The following is a 17882-nucleotide window of genomic DNA, read 5'->3' on the forward strand; positions in this document are numbered from 1 at the left end:
CATGTACCTGACATAAAGGGGATGAGCAAAAGACTGTGGATGGTCCACTAGAATTCCAGATGTATTTTTCAGTCTGGTAAATAGACTTGCTTCTTTGTCACCCTCAGTTGCCTGGCAGGAGCCATGGTGTTTATTTGGAATGATCTAAAAGTAACTCAAGAAGAAGCCAACTACTAAAGGAAGACTTACCAACAGGAATACAAGAGATATCAGACACTTCTGTTGGGTGGGGATTGTCCTCAGCTGCTGCCTGGAACCATTTTAGTAAACCAACCCCCAGAGTTGTCTCTTTGTTCACCTGCCAGGTTTCTCCAAGTTTGCTCCACTCTGGTCATGACAGTCTGTCTTTGACAATGTCAAGTTAGTTACAGTGAAGGCCAGACAGCGCCCATCAAGCTTTGTAGTCTTAGCACCCAACAGCTTGGAGGAGAGCCCAGAACATCCTGTTGCAGGAAAGATGGTGCTTCCAGGCAGTGTGTGAGACGTAAAAACCAGTTGCCATCAAGTTAATTCTGACTCACGATGGCCCTATACGTGGCAGAGTAGAACTGTGCTTCGTAGGGTTTTCAATGGCTGATTTTTTGGAAGAAGACTGCCAGGTCTTTCTTCTAAGGTGCCTCTGGGTGGACTTGACTCCCCACCCAGTTAGCACCTGACTGCATTAACCATTTGCACTACCCAATAGTTTTTTTTTTTTTTTAATCTTTAGATAAATGTCCTCAAGGATAGTTATTCTTTGAAATTACTTCCCCACTCTTGGAGCAAAGTGACTTATATTTCAAAACTCACCCCCACAAAAAAAAAATTAAGAGAAAGATAGTTATGCGAAGTTATGTGAGCACATTTGGACCAACACATGATCTACAGCAAAGAGGAAAACATGTGCGTTGTAAATTAAATGATGCTGGGTATTTCCCTTGATGTTTCAGTTCAAGTATAAGAGGTTTGAAAGCCAGCAAAGCTCTAGCAACCACAAATTCTTGGGGGAAAATATTGAAGAAACCTGATCAAATTAGTGAAGTGGGTGAGTGGGGAGATCAAAATGGTTGTTTTATACCATGTGGATAAAATGGGCAATTGATTGGCTCTTTCACTGTTAGACATGTTGATTTCCTGTCATGTTAGACACAGAGTTAGATGATCTGGGACTCATAGAAGCTTGGGTTACATGATTTTTTAGAAAAATAAGAGTGACAATAATACATGCAGGGCTTTTGTGTTTGTTTTTTAAGAAATCAAGCATGCACTACTATATACAAGTCTCGATATCCAAAAATGGTACCTTGCACTCATCTACTATGACAGAGTTGTGTGCAGCATAGACACATTGATTAGAATTGCTTTCCCTGTGGTTCTTCATGTCATCATAAATGGATTGAGTCTTGGTCATTTCAATGTCTTCATGCACTTGGTGCTGGGAGTCAATGGAATCCAGCTCAGCCTTGGAGAGGTGATAGACAATTCCAGCCCCAAAAGAGTCACCCACAACATTGACTGAAGTTCTCATCCTGTCCCTAGGGACAAAGAATAGAAAAAGTTTAGTGAGGAAGCAGTGTGACATGGTGGTTAAGAGCAAGGTCTGGAGCCAGAGAGACCTGGGGTTGATCTCTGGTTTCACCTTTTGCCCTTTGCTTGATCCAGGGCATGTTACCCAATCTTTATGAGTCTTGGTTTACTTGTACGTCAACTGGAGATGATAATCACACTTCTCTCATAGGTTTGTGAGAAAATTAAACGAGATAATATAAGTGCTTAGCATAATGTCTGATGAATGGGAAGGACTCAATAAACAGTAGCAAAGAAAAAGGGGGAGGAGGAGGAGGAGGAGGAAGAAAGGAAGGAATTTGAGGGAAGTCGTGTGTCCAAATATCAAAATTGGTACCCAGGCTTCAGTCACTTTTTTAGCTGTGTCTAGCAATTCCTCCTGACTTAAATGCTTCTTTGAAGACTGCAGGCTATTTCCAATTATTTAATTTTATTTGTTAGGTTTACTAGAAAGACTCACCACCTGAGAGTTCTTCCATAATAGAATATTCATCTTTTTTGTAATGATCAAAACTATCCTTGGCTTTCCCATTGCACCCTAATTCTCTCCCCTCCATGCATACACACAGATACAGCTGTTGGATAAAGAACTCAGACATAATTTTCTCATTGACTAATATGTGCCATGACTATATGTTCTAGAAAAACCAAAATATCTGCTCTCTTTATTAACCTTCCAAAAATCAACTCTTTCAGTGTGCCTCTTGAACAAGGAAGAATTAAAAAAAAATCCTTCCCAAATCTTATGTTCCCAGTTCTGATTTGAAAAAAAATATGATGATTGATAATTGTCCCTCTTAGAGAGTTAAAACATGAAAGCTAATTAAGTTCTTAATAGTGGATTTGTCCTCTCATCCATAAATGTGAAGAGTCCTTTTGGCCATGTTTTTAGATATTCAAAGTCCTGAAGAGAAGAATGCTGGAAACCACAAAGAAGGAGAAGTTTAGGTAAAGATGTCACTGAGATATTCTCAATCTAGCCTTCAATTTCAATAATACAAGGGCACTAGGACTAAGTGCTAGGCAAAGTAGAATCCTTAATTTTCTTCTTGGAACAAAAGGCCTAAGATAAATTATTGCTGCTATTATCAAATCTATTTCTAATTAGAAAATAATAAAAATGAAGCTTCATTGGGAGAAGTCTGCCCTGGTTCCCTTGCAAGACCATCTATTTAGGATGGTCATGTGTGAGCCAGCTGTCCTGGTTCCAACCAGAAGGCGCTGTCAATGAAAAAGAGAGATCAGAGCTGGACTTGACTTGCTGGGGCATCTCTCCTTCTGAGAATGCTCTTCCCTTCCCTCCTGCTTTGGAGAATCTTCCTCAGGATGACAGAGTCTGTACAAATCCAGCTAGTGAGGATGTGGTGGCCCACAGAAAGATGGATTTCAGAGTGATTTAAGAGAGAAAAATCTAGGACTTGAGGATTGACTGGCTATGGGGAAAAATCAGAGAAGCACCATGATTGCTCTCAGGTTTCTGGTCTGGGCTTCCATAGGGAGGCAGCATGAATGGTTAGGGTGAGAAATTTTCTGGCTTCAATTTAAACATGTTAAGTGTGAAGCCTACAATCCAGTAAAGGGGAGGTGATTGGGAATATGCCTGAAGAGCAGGAGAGACATGAGCTACAGATGGTGAGCTAGGAGATGGACAGGGATGCCACAGGAGTGCCTGAGCTCATACTCGGAGATTATATAGTGTGAAAAGGGCAGATAATCTACTCTAGGACACTGAGGGCAACCAACATTTAAGAACAGACAAAAAAAAAAAAATCCTACAAAGAGGGGAGGAAAACTAGAAAAGTCTGGGGTTGCATAAGTGAAAGAAAGTATGTTTCAAGAATAAGGGTGCTGTGGATAATGCCAATTACTGATAAGAGGCCAGGTAAGGTAAGGAAAAGAAGCATCTCTTGGTTTTAGCAATAGGGAAGCCACTATTGGTCAATACAGAGGCAGGAACAGTAGCCAGTGGGTAGATAATTGAATGAGTGGTGAAGAAATGGAGACATTATATATAATCAACTCATTCGAGAAGTTTGGCTGAGAAGGGAAGGAGAGGAAATGGAAGATGGAGGGAGGCAGAAGATTGAGAGATTTTTTAGTTTGCTTTGATTTTAAGAGGTAGAAGACATGAACATGTTTAAACCCCGATGAGAAGTCAGCAGAGAAGGAGAAATTAAAGACACAGAGAAGAGGGAACGGTTGATGGAGTTAAGTTCCTAGAGAGATGAAAGGAATGAGATACAGAGCAGAAGTGAAGCCATATTCTTAGGTGGGGTGATTCTATCCCATCACTACAGAAGAGAAGTCAAGGAGTCCCATAGGAGTCAAGGGCAAATTTGTGAAGGTAGATTTCAAATAGAGGTGGCAGGAAGTTAAAGGAAATATAAAAAGATATGAATAGAAAGATATTAATTTAGACTAAAATAAACTATTAGATCCCCATCATACCAGGTTCTTTTTGCACAAAGCATGCTGGGAAAGTTCCCATGATGCCCAACTAGTAGGTAGATCATGGCTTCTCTGTATGTATCTCCTTTCTAAAACAGCTGTGAAGCAGGTCACCCTGAGGTCACCAGGGGAATGTCTGACCACCTCTGGGGAAGTCCAACTCTGGCCAAAAGCAGGATATGGGAATTTATGAGGTCGTACCCTTGTTTCATAGACAGAAAATTTCTCCATAGGCAGATACTTTCATTTTCTCTCACAACTAGCCATGATCACTCAGGAAACCACGTCTGTCAAGCTGACCTCAGGAGCCTTCTGGCTACTTGGTAAAAAGAATTTTTGGGTGCTTGATGCAATCCTTGGGTCTGGATACTGCAAGAATGGGGTGGACATTGGAGCAGAAGCTTTAATTTAATGTATTAACTACAGATGACACTTGCTATCCTTTTGGGCCCACCAGATATCAAAAATGAGAGAGGAGCTTTCTCAAGTTATTTCACACTGAAACACTGGGTCCTGCTCCCAGGAAGAAAAGCAATTTCCAAGGTCCTCTCTCTCTTTTCTATGTCTCAGCCTGAATCCTCTGGCAGGAAGATGGTAGGGTTGTCTGAAAGTCCTGATTCTCACAAAAGAACAGAGGCAAGAGAACAAGGTCACCCAGAATTCATCTGGTCCCTTGTATTGCATTGAACCCCATGAAACTGCCATTTACATAAGTCTAAAAAGCTCAAAGATTGGCAATTTCGTATGATTCAAATTGATATTAATAGACACAAACTGGCTCATCCATCTCTCAGAATGCAGGGTGCTGAGAGAGTACCCTTAGGGTACAGTGTGGTAGAGGGGTCACCTTAGGCTCCAGGGCTGAGGCTGGCACGATCTGGGGCCCAAGGGTTACAGCCACATGGAGTGAAGAAAGGGAAGGAGGGCCAATCTAAGCACTAGTTAAGAATATGAAATTTGGATTCAAGCCTATGACGCAATTCTGCCTCTACCAGGGCAAGTGACAGCCTTTCTGGCTCCATTTTCTCATTTATAAAATATGAAGAGTAATATCTATTTCAAAAGGTACTGAGAAAATCATAAGAGCTAGCATGTACTGAGTATTTGTCACATGAGAGGCCTTCTGCCAAATTCTTTGCATAGAAAAGACTTATCACAGTGCCGGGTACAAAAAACGTGCTCAGCCTTTCGCTGTTCATTATTATTACTACTATAATTAGTCCAAGCAAAAAGCACAGAGAATCACTTCCTCTTTTGTGTCTCCACCGAACTTTATCCTTATTCCTCTTTTTTGTACCTAGTACACTCCGCTGGAATAATTTCACCACATCTGTCCTCATGACTCGCTGTAAACTCTTTGAGGGCTGGGACCATGTTTTCTTCATTTATGGGCATGGGGCGAGGCAGGGGAAAGTGGAGGAGGGGGAGGGGATGGATTATTGGTTTAAGAGGCAGAAGCAGAATAACTCTAGAGAGAAAATTGTCTTTTGTTTAGTGAAACATCTGTTTGGACATTTTGGTTGTGAAAAGTTAGATCAAGCATGATCTAGAAGGAGGAGACATGGAGAGCCCCAATGGCTTTGCAATATGAAAATAGAGGGATGTGTGGGGGATGCAGAACAAAGAGGTGGAGAGCCAGAAGGCCCAGCAAGGCAGTGGGGCAGGGGTGGGGAACACCAAAGGGTTTTTTTTTTTTTTTTTTAAGAAAAGGGATGCCCAATATTAAATTCTTATTTTCTGTGCTATCCAAAATTACTAACAGCGATTACTTCAAAAAAACAAGATCTGAGATTCGACTGTAGAGAAGAGATTTTTTTCTTTTTCATTTTATCACTTTTGAGCTGCTCCCCCCCTTTTGTTTCCATGTACACATATTTCTTTTGTAATAAAAAAAAATTGCTACGCAGAGCTATAGCCTCTCTCCCCCTCCCCTTGATCTGCAATTACACTGCTGTGAATCAGGGACACTTTGGTGGGGTTGGGGACTTAGCAGGAAAGGGGTCACAAACCACGCTGGAATTGACATAGATTGAAAAGAAGGCAAGTGTAGAAAAAAGGAGAATTCGGTGGAAGTAGGAAATCAAAGCAGAAGACTAAGGTAATTATAAGCCCCTAGAATCTTCAGAGACATGGTGGAAGAAGGGATTGGTTTCTTCTCCACCAGACATCCAGTGGGGGTTAAATCAGTGTGGGTGTGCATGCGTACACACTCAGGAGACTGCCACACCAACAAACATCCAGACAGCCTGGGTCTGAATCTCGGCTCAGCCATTTGAACAGCCACTAAGTTGGGATAAGAGATCAGCAGTGGCTCTGCGGTAGAATTCTCTCCTCTTATGCAGGAGACTCGGGTTTAATTCCTGGCTAACGCACCTCATGCACAGTCACTACCTATCTGTCAGTGGAGGGAGTCATAATGTGCCGTGATGAAGTTGAACAGGGTTCAGTGGAGCTTCCAGACTATGACAGACTAGGAAGAAAGGCCTGGCAATCTACTTCTGAAAAATTAGCCAGTGGAAACACAACAGTCTGATTCTTTTGTGCATGGGGCCACCATATGATGCCAATTAACAACAACAACAATAAAGTGGGATAAGTTACTTCTCTCTGAGCCTCGGCTTCCTCAACTGTAAAATGGGAACAATACTATTAAAAAAAAAATATACTATTAGCTACCTAATAATTCGCTGTGACTTTTAAAACCATTCCATGGAAGATGTTTAAGACAATGTCTGAAACCCAAGGGACACTCACCAAAGTATTAGCTCTTAGTATACTGCATCCACGCAATCTATTTTGCTGGTGGGTGCATGACCTCTCAACCAGTGCTGAAAAGAGCAGAGGTGCTCTTTTCCCACAATCAAGGAATCTCTGCTTTTTCCTCCCTAACTCTAGTCAGGTGCTCCCTGATGTGAGCTTCCTGGCTGCATTATCAGCATCACCTGCGAACTTGTTAGAAATGCAAATTCTCAGGTCCAACCCTAGACCTCCTAAATCAGGAACTCTGGGGGTGGGGCCTCAGAATCTGTGTTTTAACAAGATTGCACCCTGCTCTGCTCCCTCCAGGAAGGAATGCTAATAAGAGAAGCCTCTGAGTCCCTCCAGTGGGGTGGGGGCTCTTTAAAGGTACATCCTAGGAAGTTATCCAAAAAGGAGCCCTGGTGATGCAACGGTTAAGCAGCACGTGGCTGCTAATCGAAAAGTTGGAGGTTTGAACCCACCCAGGGATTCTGTGGAAGAAAGACCTCGCGATCTACTCCCCTAAAGATTACAACCTAGAAAACCCAGTGGGGGCTGTTCTACTCTACTCTGTTACATGGGGTCACTGAGTTGGAATCGACTCGACAGCACCCAACAAGAACAACAACAGGACGTTGTCCAGTCTTCTTCCTAAGTGCCATTTCCACTAAATCCTCCAATTAGCAAATGTGCCACTAGAAACCATCTCACCAGCAGAGTCTTAGGTGATACGTGGGCCAAGGTCCACTCAGGTTTCACTTTATTTTGGCTTTACTTTTCCCACCTTGGCCAGACCCAGCTATTTATCACCTCTCCCTGGTGTTGGCTCCCAGTTTTCACTCCTTATCTCCTTCAGAAAGAGAGAGAGAGGTGTCAGTGAGAACTCATAAATATCTGCAAAGGATTCCTGACACAAAAAGTTCCCTGGATGCAGAAATGTTCTGGTCTTACTAGCCCTGCCCATCCGGTGCTCTAGGACTCAGGCACTTTTCAAAGCTCCAGAATCTGGGTTTTCAGCATGCCATTTACAGAGTAGCTAAGCCTGCCCGCTGAAAAGTATCCAGGGCTGGGCAGGCAGTAATGAGGATGGCTGCTCTCCAGCAGTTGGCATATACCGCAGCACATTAAATGTCACTGCAGGCTTTGTTTGGTTTTAAATTGAAAAATTGCTAGAGTTATGAACGCTTACAAACCTTGCCTAAAGAGGAAAAGAAGTCCCCCCTTTTATTTTTCTTTACTTTTCTTTCACAGGTAACTTTTCTAGGGAATCGTGACTCTCTCCTTGCACTTCACCTCACATCTCCCACCTCCACCCCAAACACACGCCAATGGGCACCGAACAGCCACTGAGCTCACGACCAAAAGTCTGTTCCCAGGACTCCTCTTGCTGGCAAGAAAGAATGTGGCGCCATTACAAATTCAAAGCAGACCTGACCTAGCTACAGACCCCTACGCGCATTTTCCCAGGATCCTCTCCCTCTGTTTTGCTTTTCTTCTTAAAAGGAACATTCACGTTTATTGTATACAAGCATCCATCACCAGCAGAATCCCACTCTAGGTTTTCAAACTAGAAGGGCACTCAAGGCCATTAGACTAGACTCTTGCTTGCAAGCTGATGGGTTATTGCCCCATTTTACACATGTGGCTGCTGGAGCCCAGACAGGAAGTTCTTGCCCAATAGACAGGAAGTGCAGAGCTGAGATAGAGGGTTTTTTAACCTCCCCTTGTTTCTTCCCCTTGGTCACATGGCCTTCCTCCATCTGAGATCAGAGCCCCAGAGTTAGAGACGAGCTCTTCATTTGCTCCTTCCTTTCTAGCTCTAGCCTGGGATAGAGTTTTCTCATACATGACTTCATCAGTAGAGTTAATCCAAGTGTATCATCCTATTTCTGTTCAGCCACCTCCCTTCTCCTGGCATGTCTCAACACTTGGGTTAGCACGACCTGTTTTCCTGAGCAAGTATGAGCATGTGAGCGCCTGTGCAAGGTGCCTAGGGAAGTCTCCATCTTCCTATTCCATTCCCTAACATTGGGGTCAGAAGTAGGCAGGGTCTTGAATGTTTCATGAAATGCCTCTCATCCATCAGGCTTGAAAGGAAATGATGGCCAGGAAGACCTAGGCCCACAATAGCAGACCAGCTGGGGCTGGAAGACTTGAATTTTAACATTGGCTGAGACCTTGACAATATTCCATTTGTCCCCATTAGGCCTTTTGTTTTGTTTGTTTTAACCCCGGGAGGAGACAAAAGCAAGACAAGCAAAAAATTGTCTTCTTAGTATGTAGAACCAGGCATGACCTGAATACGCTGTCTTCTCCAAACTTCTTGACTCTGGATCTCTCTGCTCCACATCCCCGCTGGTAGAACTGCTTGGTACTAATTGGGAGGCCATGTGGGATGGGGAGAAGGGCTCTGAGCTGACCACATAAGCGTTACTATGCCTTTGGGCAAGAGACTTGATCTTTCTGATTCTTGGTTTTCTCGTCCGTAATATATACCATTGATGGCAGGTGATTCAGTGGTAGAATTCTCATCTTCCATGCAGAACTGGGTTTGATTCTGGCCAGTGTACCTCATGAGCAGCCACCACCCGTCTGTCAGTGGAAATTTGTGTGTTGCTATGGTGTTGAACAGGTTTCAGTGTTGTTTTCAGACTAAGACAGGCTAGGAAGAAAGGCCTGGAGATCTACTTCTAAAAATCAGCCAGTGAAAACCTCTGGCTCACAATGGTCCAATCCACAACCAGTCGTGGGGATGGCACAGGACCAGGTAGCATTTCTTCCCATTGAACATGGAATTGCCATGAGCCAGGGCTGGCTTGACAGCAGCTAACAATAACAATATATGCCACAGGGCTTAAGGATTAAATGAAAACGTGTAAAAAAAACATTGCAGTACCTACCAAATACCAGCTCCTTTTCCTCATCCTCCATATATTCTGTACTTTTTCTACTCAAAGGCACTTGCATTATAGTAGAGGCAGCATGCCATAGTAATAATACTTTTTAAAAATAGATGAATCTCTAATGGAGGATTTCGAGCCTCAGAAACAAGCCCAAGAAGAGACTAGGCAATATAACTGCACAAATCAAGGGACTCTCAGTGACAACACCAGAGGAGGAATATCAAGAAACAATGAGGCCAAAAGGTGGAAACATCCCAAATGTCCATCAACAGATGAATGGATAAACAAAGTTTCATATGTACATGCAGTGGACTATTACTCAGCCATAAAGAGAAATGAAGTTATGATACGTGATACCACACGGATGAACCTTGAAAACATTATGCTATATGAAATAATCCAGACACAAAACAATAAATATGGTATGGTCCCACGTATAACAAATATCTAGAATAGGCAAATACATAGAGACAAGTTTATTAGTCATTACCAGAGGCTGGGGGAAGGAAGGATGAGTTTCTGTTTGGAGTGATGAAAATTTCTGGAAAAAAATAGGGGCATGATTGCACAGAGAGAACAAGAATGAGAGTGAGAATGAGAGTGTAAGTGACAGAGAGAGAGAGAGAAAGGAAGAGGAATAAGTAAGAAACAACCACAGGGGAAGCAAATGGTATTTGAGTAGCTTCCTCTGTTGCTGAGTGGAAAGGTACCTGATTATCACACTGCACCTCCACGGTCAAGTTTAGCCCACATATATTGACCTCCTACTATGTGCTGTGCCCCCAAACCATTGCCAATGTCTTCATTCCCTTTCCCATCCAAACCCTACTCCAATCATCATCCTCCTTCATCCTATTCTCTCCAAATCTTTTCCACTCATACACCACAGTCTAGTCTTAGCTGCCTCCATGCATGCTTGTCTGAATAGGCGCCATAATAAAGGCTGCGCCTTGGAGCCAACACGGGGCACAGAGAAGAACAAAGCTAGAATGGAAGGACTCCCCCACCACCACCTGAAAGAGATGGGCAGAGTCAGGCAGACCCCCATGAGGTTATTTAGTTTGCTCTTCACCTCTTCACAAAAGGCATTTCTAGAGCATTTCTCTGGTGATGTAAGAGCAAGTTAGGAGGAGCCATGAGCTTCTCCCAGCCGTCCTGATTTGCACAGATTATGTCCAGGCAGCCACTTCTTATTTCTAACCTAAACCCACTGGCTGCACCAACAACGGACAAGTTTTATGGAGACATCAGGCTTCCTTCTAGCCTGCCCCTATGTCCTTCTTGCTTTCAGCCACTTGGATTTTTCTCTCTTTAGAAGAGAGGGGTCCATGGGAGGAAGATGTGGCAGCCTGCTTCCGTAAAGATTTACAGCCTATGGGGCAATTCTACTCTGTACTATAGGGTTGCTATGAGTTGGAACCAACTGGACGGCCATTGTTTGGGAAGAGGGGGTATGTAGGGGAGGAACTGTTGTTTTAGCACAGTGGAAACTCAAGTCCATAAAGCATGGCTTCTGGCATTTAAAATCTATGTTGATAAACATCAGAAAAATTGCCACTGGCATATGAGACAGTTTAAAAGATAAGCGTGTGCAGTTTGGCCTTGGGACCTAGGCGCCAGCACTTGTCACTAGGAACCTGACGTTGAAGCTGGTAGCATCCTCCCCATTCCCTGGCATTCAGCTCCAAGACGGTGCAGGAAGCATCTGTGTACATGCCACAGAACACCAGAGCCCAAAGGGACCCTAAGAGAGGATTGGTTCCAATCTCCTCCTCAAGGACCGTCTGGCTAGACTTGCCTACCTTCACAAATGGGCAGTGAGCCTCCTACACTAGGAGCATGTCCTTAACTGGGAAAGGTAGCTGGGCTACACATACAAGGTCAAGTTTAAGCTCCTCGGCATGGCCTTCAAGGTTGTCCATCTTGCCTCACCTTTCACCACTCCCCTGCCTTGCACTTTGTGCTACTAAACCGCCCACTGGTCCCCACACTTTATAGCCTCAGTGCCTTTGTGCAGGCTGGCCCTTCTGACTGGAATCTCCTGTCCCCCCTCCACCCCGCCATACACCTGGGTAACTTCTACCTAACCTTCGTGATGCAGCTCAGGTATCACTGCCTTTAGAGGTTGGACTAGGGCAGTAAACAAGAATGTGATGGGCTCCAGATTCAGGCTGACCTGAACTTGAATCTCTGTTCATTCTCCAGTCATTTTACCTCTGTAAACTTCAGTTTCCTCATCTGTAAAATGGGAGTAATAACATCAAACCTTCATGGTTGTTTTAAGAGGATGATGTAAAGTGTTTGGTATAGTAGACGGCACGTAGTAAACAGTCAAAATTCAGTAGCCATTTTCATTGTTTCCTGATAGTGTCCACTCTGCCCTTCCATCCTAGACTGGAATAGAAGCCTTTCTCACTGTGCTTTTATCTGCTTTTATATTTCACGTGCTTTAATATTTTAATTGACTTCATTGAAAAATAATTTGCATACAATAAAATGTACCCATTTTCAGTGCATGGTTTGATGAATGTAGACTCCTGTGCATAACTCTGCATATGAAACATTCTATTACCCCAAAAGTTTTCCTTGTGCCCCTTCTCAGTTAAACTCCATGCCTCTACCCTTGGCCTGGGCAGCCACTGATCTCTAGATTGCAATAGATTATATTGTCTTCCTTAGAGTTTCATATAAATGGAATCATGCAGTATATACTCCTTTGTGGCTGGCTTCATTCATCCGGCATAATGTTTTGAGACTCGTTGCATACATCAGTAGTTCACTCCAATCATGACGTTTTTAATTTTGTATTATAATCTATCAGATTTTCCCACTAGACTGTGAGGCCCTCAGAGTCCACCTTTTTCTTCTTAGGTTTCTGAGTAGGCACTTAGTAAGTGTTGGAGAGAGGGAGGGAAGAAAGAGAGAGTTGCCATGGGGATTGGCTAAGATCTTGGCTGTAAGCTGGTATCCTACCACCATTAGGAGGCAGCACTCACTCCCAGAGGCAGATTATCTAATAGGTAAGATAAGCACCATGCTTACTTTGCCTAGCAGATCACCTGTAGTGAACAATTTCACATTTTTTCACCACATCAAAGATTCTGCTTCTATGCATGACTAGCAACTCTCTCCCAACCCCACAGCACTTTCCTACAGAATCAAAGCCTCTTCGTAAATTTATAATCCCTGATAGGGGTGGATGATCCAGTAAGCAAGGTAAGCACGGGCTTACTTGTACTAATTTATTAATCTGTAGTGAACAATTTCACATGGGTTTCTCCAAACCCATGTGAAATTGTTCACTACAGATCATCTGGTAAGCAAGGTAAGCACGGTGCTTACCTTGTTTGTTGGATAATCCGCCCCTGCTCACCCCCCAGCAGAGCCCCATGCACAGGCACTTACAGCAGCCAGTCCACAGCTACCAGCAGGCTGATGTCCTCTGTCGGCAGGCCCACAGCTGTCAGAATGAGGAGCATGGTGACCAGCCCGGCACTGGGGATGCTGGCAGCACCGACACTCGCCAGGGTGGCTGTGAGGCTGTGAGAACAGAGAAGGCCAGGTCATGGGGGGAGAAAGAGGTCTTGGCGAAACCCTTTCCGACAACTTTAAGTTCTAATCTTCTGGGCAGTCAGTCATAAAATGCTGTTCCCCCCAGAGAATAGACAAATCTGGAGTACTGACCCAGGAATTTGGGTCTATTTGGATTCTGCTCAGTTATGATGGAAGTTTACACATTCATGGATCAGAGCCTTATCCCCATCGTGGTATCCAATTAGCTTAATGTGTCACAGGGCTCATATCAGCTAAGTGTGGCTCTAACAACAGGCAAGGAAATTTTAAAAGAGAAAAACAAATCACCCTCAATCCCTCCATGGGAACCCGACTGCATTCATCTCTGCTTATGCCTTTAAGTCTCCGCGAGCACCAGAGACATTTGGACAGTGTGGCAATGTCTGAGGAGGTCATTGCCAATGTTAACATGAGAAATCGGCAAATATTCAGACCCAACTGAGTGGACATCAGGGGAACAAATCAACAGACTCCCAACAACACTAAGCTTCAGACGCCTGGGATGTTTCACTGTAAGCTGGAAAATACATTACACAGGGAGAAGGTGCCATGAAATGACAATGAAATAAAGGGAGGCTTTTGCTCTGAAGCATCTTTTAATTTTCTTTCCCAACAATGCCGAGGGCACACCCAGCACCACTTTGAAGTTCCTGTCTGGGAAAATGGAAACCCAAGGTTCAAGTGCCCCATCCAGACACGAGGTGGGTCTCTGTGGTCCAGCAAAAGGGCGTGACTTTTCCTCTCTTCTGAATGCCATTTGTAAAAGCTGTCAGTTCTAAATGGAAGGATGCTTCTGAAAATATTGATTCCCAGCTAGCATTTTGGGGGTGCTGACAAGAAAAGGGGGATCACTCTCTTGGTGGTTATAAAATTCTAGAGTGGGCATTTAGGCTCCAATCTCAGAGCCAGCCTCCCAAACTAGTTTAACCAGGCCCAGTCCACCAGTGTTACCAAACACAGAATTCTCGGTCTGTAGGGCTGTAAGTCTTCTGAAAGGCCTGGACTTCATAAAATCAGCCAATGAAAATCCTATGGATCACAATGGTCTGATGTGCAGTGGTTATGGGGATGGTACAGGACCCAGTAGCATTTCATTCTGTTGTGCACGGGGGCACTAGGAGTCAGGGGCCAAGTCGGTGGCAGCTAAAAACAACAAGGGCTGAAAGCGACCTCAGTTTACCTACATATTACTTTACATACGAGGAAACAGGCTCTGTGAGGTTTTATGGTTTGTCCATATCACATAAAAAGTTGTTAGCTAATGCAGTTAGAGTGATGTTTTTCCATATTGTCATCCTTCCCAGATTGAGGCCTGTCACATAAACACCTCTTCTAGATGTCGTCTACAGAACCCATCTATGCTTTCTTTTGCCCCACCAATGTGGTGTCAGAGTTTAGAGGTCTTGGTTTTCCTTGAATCCATCCGGGGCACAGGAGATAGCAGTGGGTAGTAGTCATTAGTGTAGGCTCTGGAGCTGACCTAGCTGGGTTCAAACCCCAGCTCTGCCATTTATTAACCATGTGACTTTGGGCAATTTAACCTCTCATTTGGTGCCTAAACTTTCTCAACTGTATGAAGGAGATAATAGTAGTGTCTAATTGGGCAAATGTTCTGCATAAGACCTCTTTCAAGTGTTAAAAAGCAAAGGTGTCACTTTGAGGACTAAGGTGCCCCGACCCAAGCCATGGTTTTGTCAATTACCTCATACGCATATGAAAGCTGGACAGTGAGTAAAGAAGACTGAAGAAGCATTGATGTCTTTGAATTATGGTGTTGGCAATGACTACTGAATATACCACTGACTGCCAGAAGAATGAACAAATCTGTCTTGGAAGAAGTACAACCAGAATGCTCCTTAGAAGTGAGGATGGAAAGACTTTGTCTCACATATTTTGAACATGTTATCAGAAGGGACCAGAAGGACATCATGCTTGGTAAAGTAGAGGGTCAATGGTAAAGCAGAGAGTCAGTGAAAAAGAAGACCCTCAGCAAGATGGATTGACACAGTGGCTTGAAACAATGGACTTAAGCACAATAACAATTATGAGGATGCCGCAGTACCAGGCAGTTTCATTCTGTTGTACATAAAGTCGCCGTGAGTTGGAAGTGGCTCAATAACACCTAACAACAACAACAGCTCATAGTGTGGTTGGAAGCTTTAAATGTTAATAAATAAAAAGCACTTAGAAGAGGTCCAGTGCATTACAACCCAATCGTTTTTTCCTTTCTGGAAATCTGGGTAGGGTGAGGCTGCTTTGTAATAAAAACTTCCCCAAGGCCCCAACAGCTGGAAGGTGGAAATTCTCAGCCATTTCCTTGAGAGGGATAGAACACCAGGGAAGGGGAATTTCCCAAGTTCCAATGATCTCAACCTCTGCTGCTGTATTTACATCAGTTGCTTCTGTTATGAGTCACTCTCATGTGTCCCTTTTGCACTTTGGCCATGTTATTTGGTTACCTTTTGGTTGTATGCGACAAAATCCTATAAAGGCAGTTTCTAGGTTGGAAGTTGCTTCCCTCTCTGTTCTTCCATCCCAATAATACCCTCATCCTACTATAGGTAGAGTGTTCGTCTGAGGAATTCTAAGGCCAGCAACTGCTCCTTGGGCAGTAATTTCACTTCTTCCTCATCCCTTTCTGCTTTTCCTGTCTTTCTACATGCCTCTGCTCCTCACTTCTTTAGGGCTGGTTCCTGGGAGCTGTGCAAGCTACTATACACACATCATCAGTAGACCTCACAGCAGCTCTGCAAGGTAAATATAATATGCAGTGTACTCATGAGAAAACCATGGCTCAGAGCCATAGAGAACTTAGGGTCACACAGCTTGGGCATGGCCTGCTGGGACTGGAATCCTTGTCTGCCCGACTCTAATTTCATGCTGGCTCTTGATGTCCTTGATCCCCCCTCATCTTTAAAACTCTACGAATTGATGAATACACTGACAATTCCTGGTCACTGTTCTCCTGCATGCAAGGAAGTACGAGGATAAGGAATTTACTTGGAAGCCTGTAATGAAGTTGGGCTTGGCTCTTTTCACCTACTAAATTGGAAGGCAGTGAACTACATACACTTTCTTTTGGGCTCCCCAGAGGTAGCCACTGTGCTACCTACAACAAAGGAGGATTCAGCTGAATTTGCCCAGCAACCAGAGATGTAAATACATATGGACAACCATATCCCTTCTCAGGAAAAATTCTCAGTAGTATCACTGTTAAAATAAAATAAAACCTGTATAGATGAATTTAGAAGTCCCTGAGTGGTGCAAATGGTTAACGATCTCAGCTACTAACCAAAAGGTTGAAGGTCCAAGTCCACCCAGAGGAACCTCAGAAGAAAAGCCTGGTGATCTACTTCTGAAAAATCAGCCATTGAAAATTCTACAGAGCACAGCTCTACTCTGACACACATGGGGTTGCTATGAGTCAGAATTGACTTGATGGCAACTGTTACTGGTAAACAAATTTAAAGAATTCAAGAACACTCTCAATCACTTGGTCACTGGTCCGTTCTTCATCTGTAAGTTCCCACTTAATGCTATGAACTTGATGGAAATCTTTGTTGCCATGGAGACCAAGAATTCAGGGACCAGAACTCAACTTTGCTCAGCAACGGGCTTCATGAAGAAGCCCTTTTAGTCTTTGAGTTTTAAAGCAAGGAAGTTGGCATTCTCCACTGGGACATGATTTAGAAGCATGTTTCCACCATCAGTAACATTATAGCACTCACTGTCACACCACGTTTTACTTTTATATCCTAGGAGTGTTGTTGCATTTTAAGAGCATGAATAATAGTAATAATAATAGTAGCTAACATTTATTGACAAAAGACTGTGTGCCAGGCACAATGCTAAGGGTTAATTTATTTACATATTAATTCATTTACTCCTTTTAACCACCCTAGAATGTAGGGGTAATTATTGTTCCCATGATACAGATGAGAAAACTGAGGCTTCACGATCGTACGTACTTCATAGGGTGGTTGGAGGTTTAAATAAATTAATACACACAACCCAACAGCATAGTATAGCGGAGGCAGTGTGCATAATTGTTAAAAGCACAGACCCCAGAATTAGACAGCCTAGGTTCAAATCCCAATTGTACCACTTACTAACAGTGTGCTTTTGGGCAAGTTACTTCACCTTTCAGTGCTTCGTTTTTCATTTTCACCAGCTGTAAAATACAGAACCCAATACCTACTTTTTAGTTTTAGGATGGTAAGCTAAGGTTCTCAACAGATGGAAACATACATCAGCATTTAGACACCTAAATCTTAGGCCTTCCTCCAGATGGTTGTGTGTGAACTCATCCATGGCTTCAGCTTCCCTAGATTACATGAGATGGTTAGACAACAGAAACTCTAGGAAAATTTTCAGATGATATTATAGCTGATTAAATTAATGTGGTTATTACTGATGTTTTTAGTGCTTGTGTATGTGCGTGCTTCTGTGTAAAACATGGTGACTTTTTCTTCTCCTTCTTTGCTGACTTAGCTGCTGATCTGAGCTCACGTGCACATGGGATATTCACTAAATCATTTGGAATGATTGTAAGAAGAAGCGAGAAATCTACGTTTAAATACAGATGTGCCTAAGCTAGTTAAGTACCTCAGAGCTAGATCTATCAAGCACAGCCTCAGAAGTGGTAACTGCACTGCAATTACTAGCTAGAGTCAG

General features: G+C 43.4%; 1 protein-coding gene across 6 annotated transcripts in view; it reads right to left on the reverse strand.

Annotated features, from left to right (window-relative positions):
* Window positions 1–17882, reverse strand: part of SLC1A2 (solute carrier family 1 member 2) — a 405614-nt gene that overhangs the window by 12888 nt on the left and 374844 nt on the right. For all 6 annotated transcript variants that reach the window (XM_049889387.1, XM_049889386.1, XM_049889391.1 and 3 more), the window contains 2 exons: window positions 13041–13175; window positions 1283–1514 (listed from right to left, as the gene is read on the reverse strand). In XM_049889387.1, coding sequence (XP_049745344.1) covers window positions 1283–1514; window positions 13041–13175 — 367 coding nt within the window. The remainder of the gene's footprint in view (window positions 1–1282; window positions 1515–13040; window positions 13176–17882) is intronic.

The sequence above is a fragment of the Elephas maximus genome, chromosome 7 (genome assembly GCF_024166365.1).
Source record: "Elephas maximus indicus isolate mEleMax1 chromosome 7, mEleMax1 primary haplotype, whole genome shotgun sequence".
Taxonomy (NCBI): domain Eukaryota; kingdom Metazoa; phylum Chordata; class Mammalia; order Proboscidea; family Elephantidae; genus Elephas; species Elephas maximus.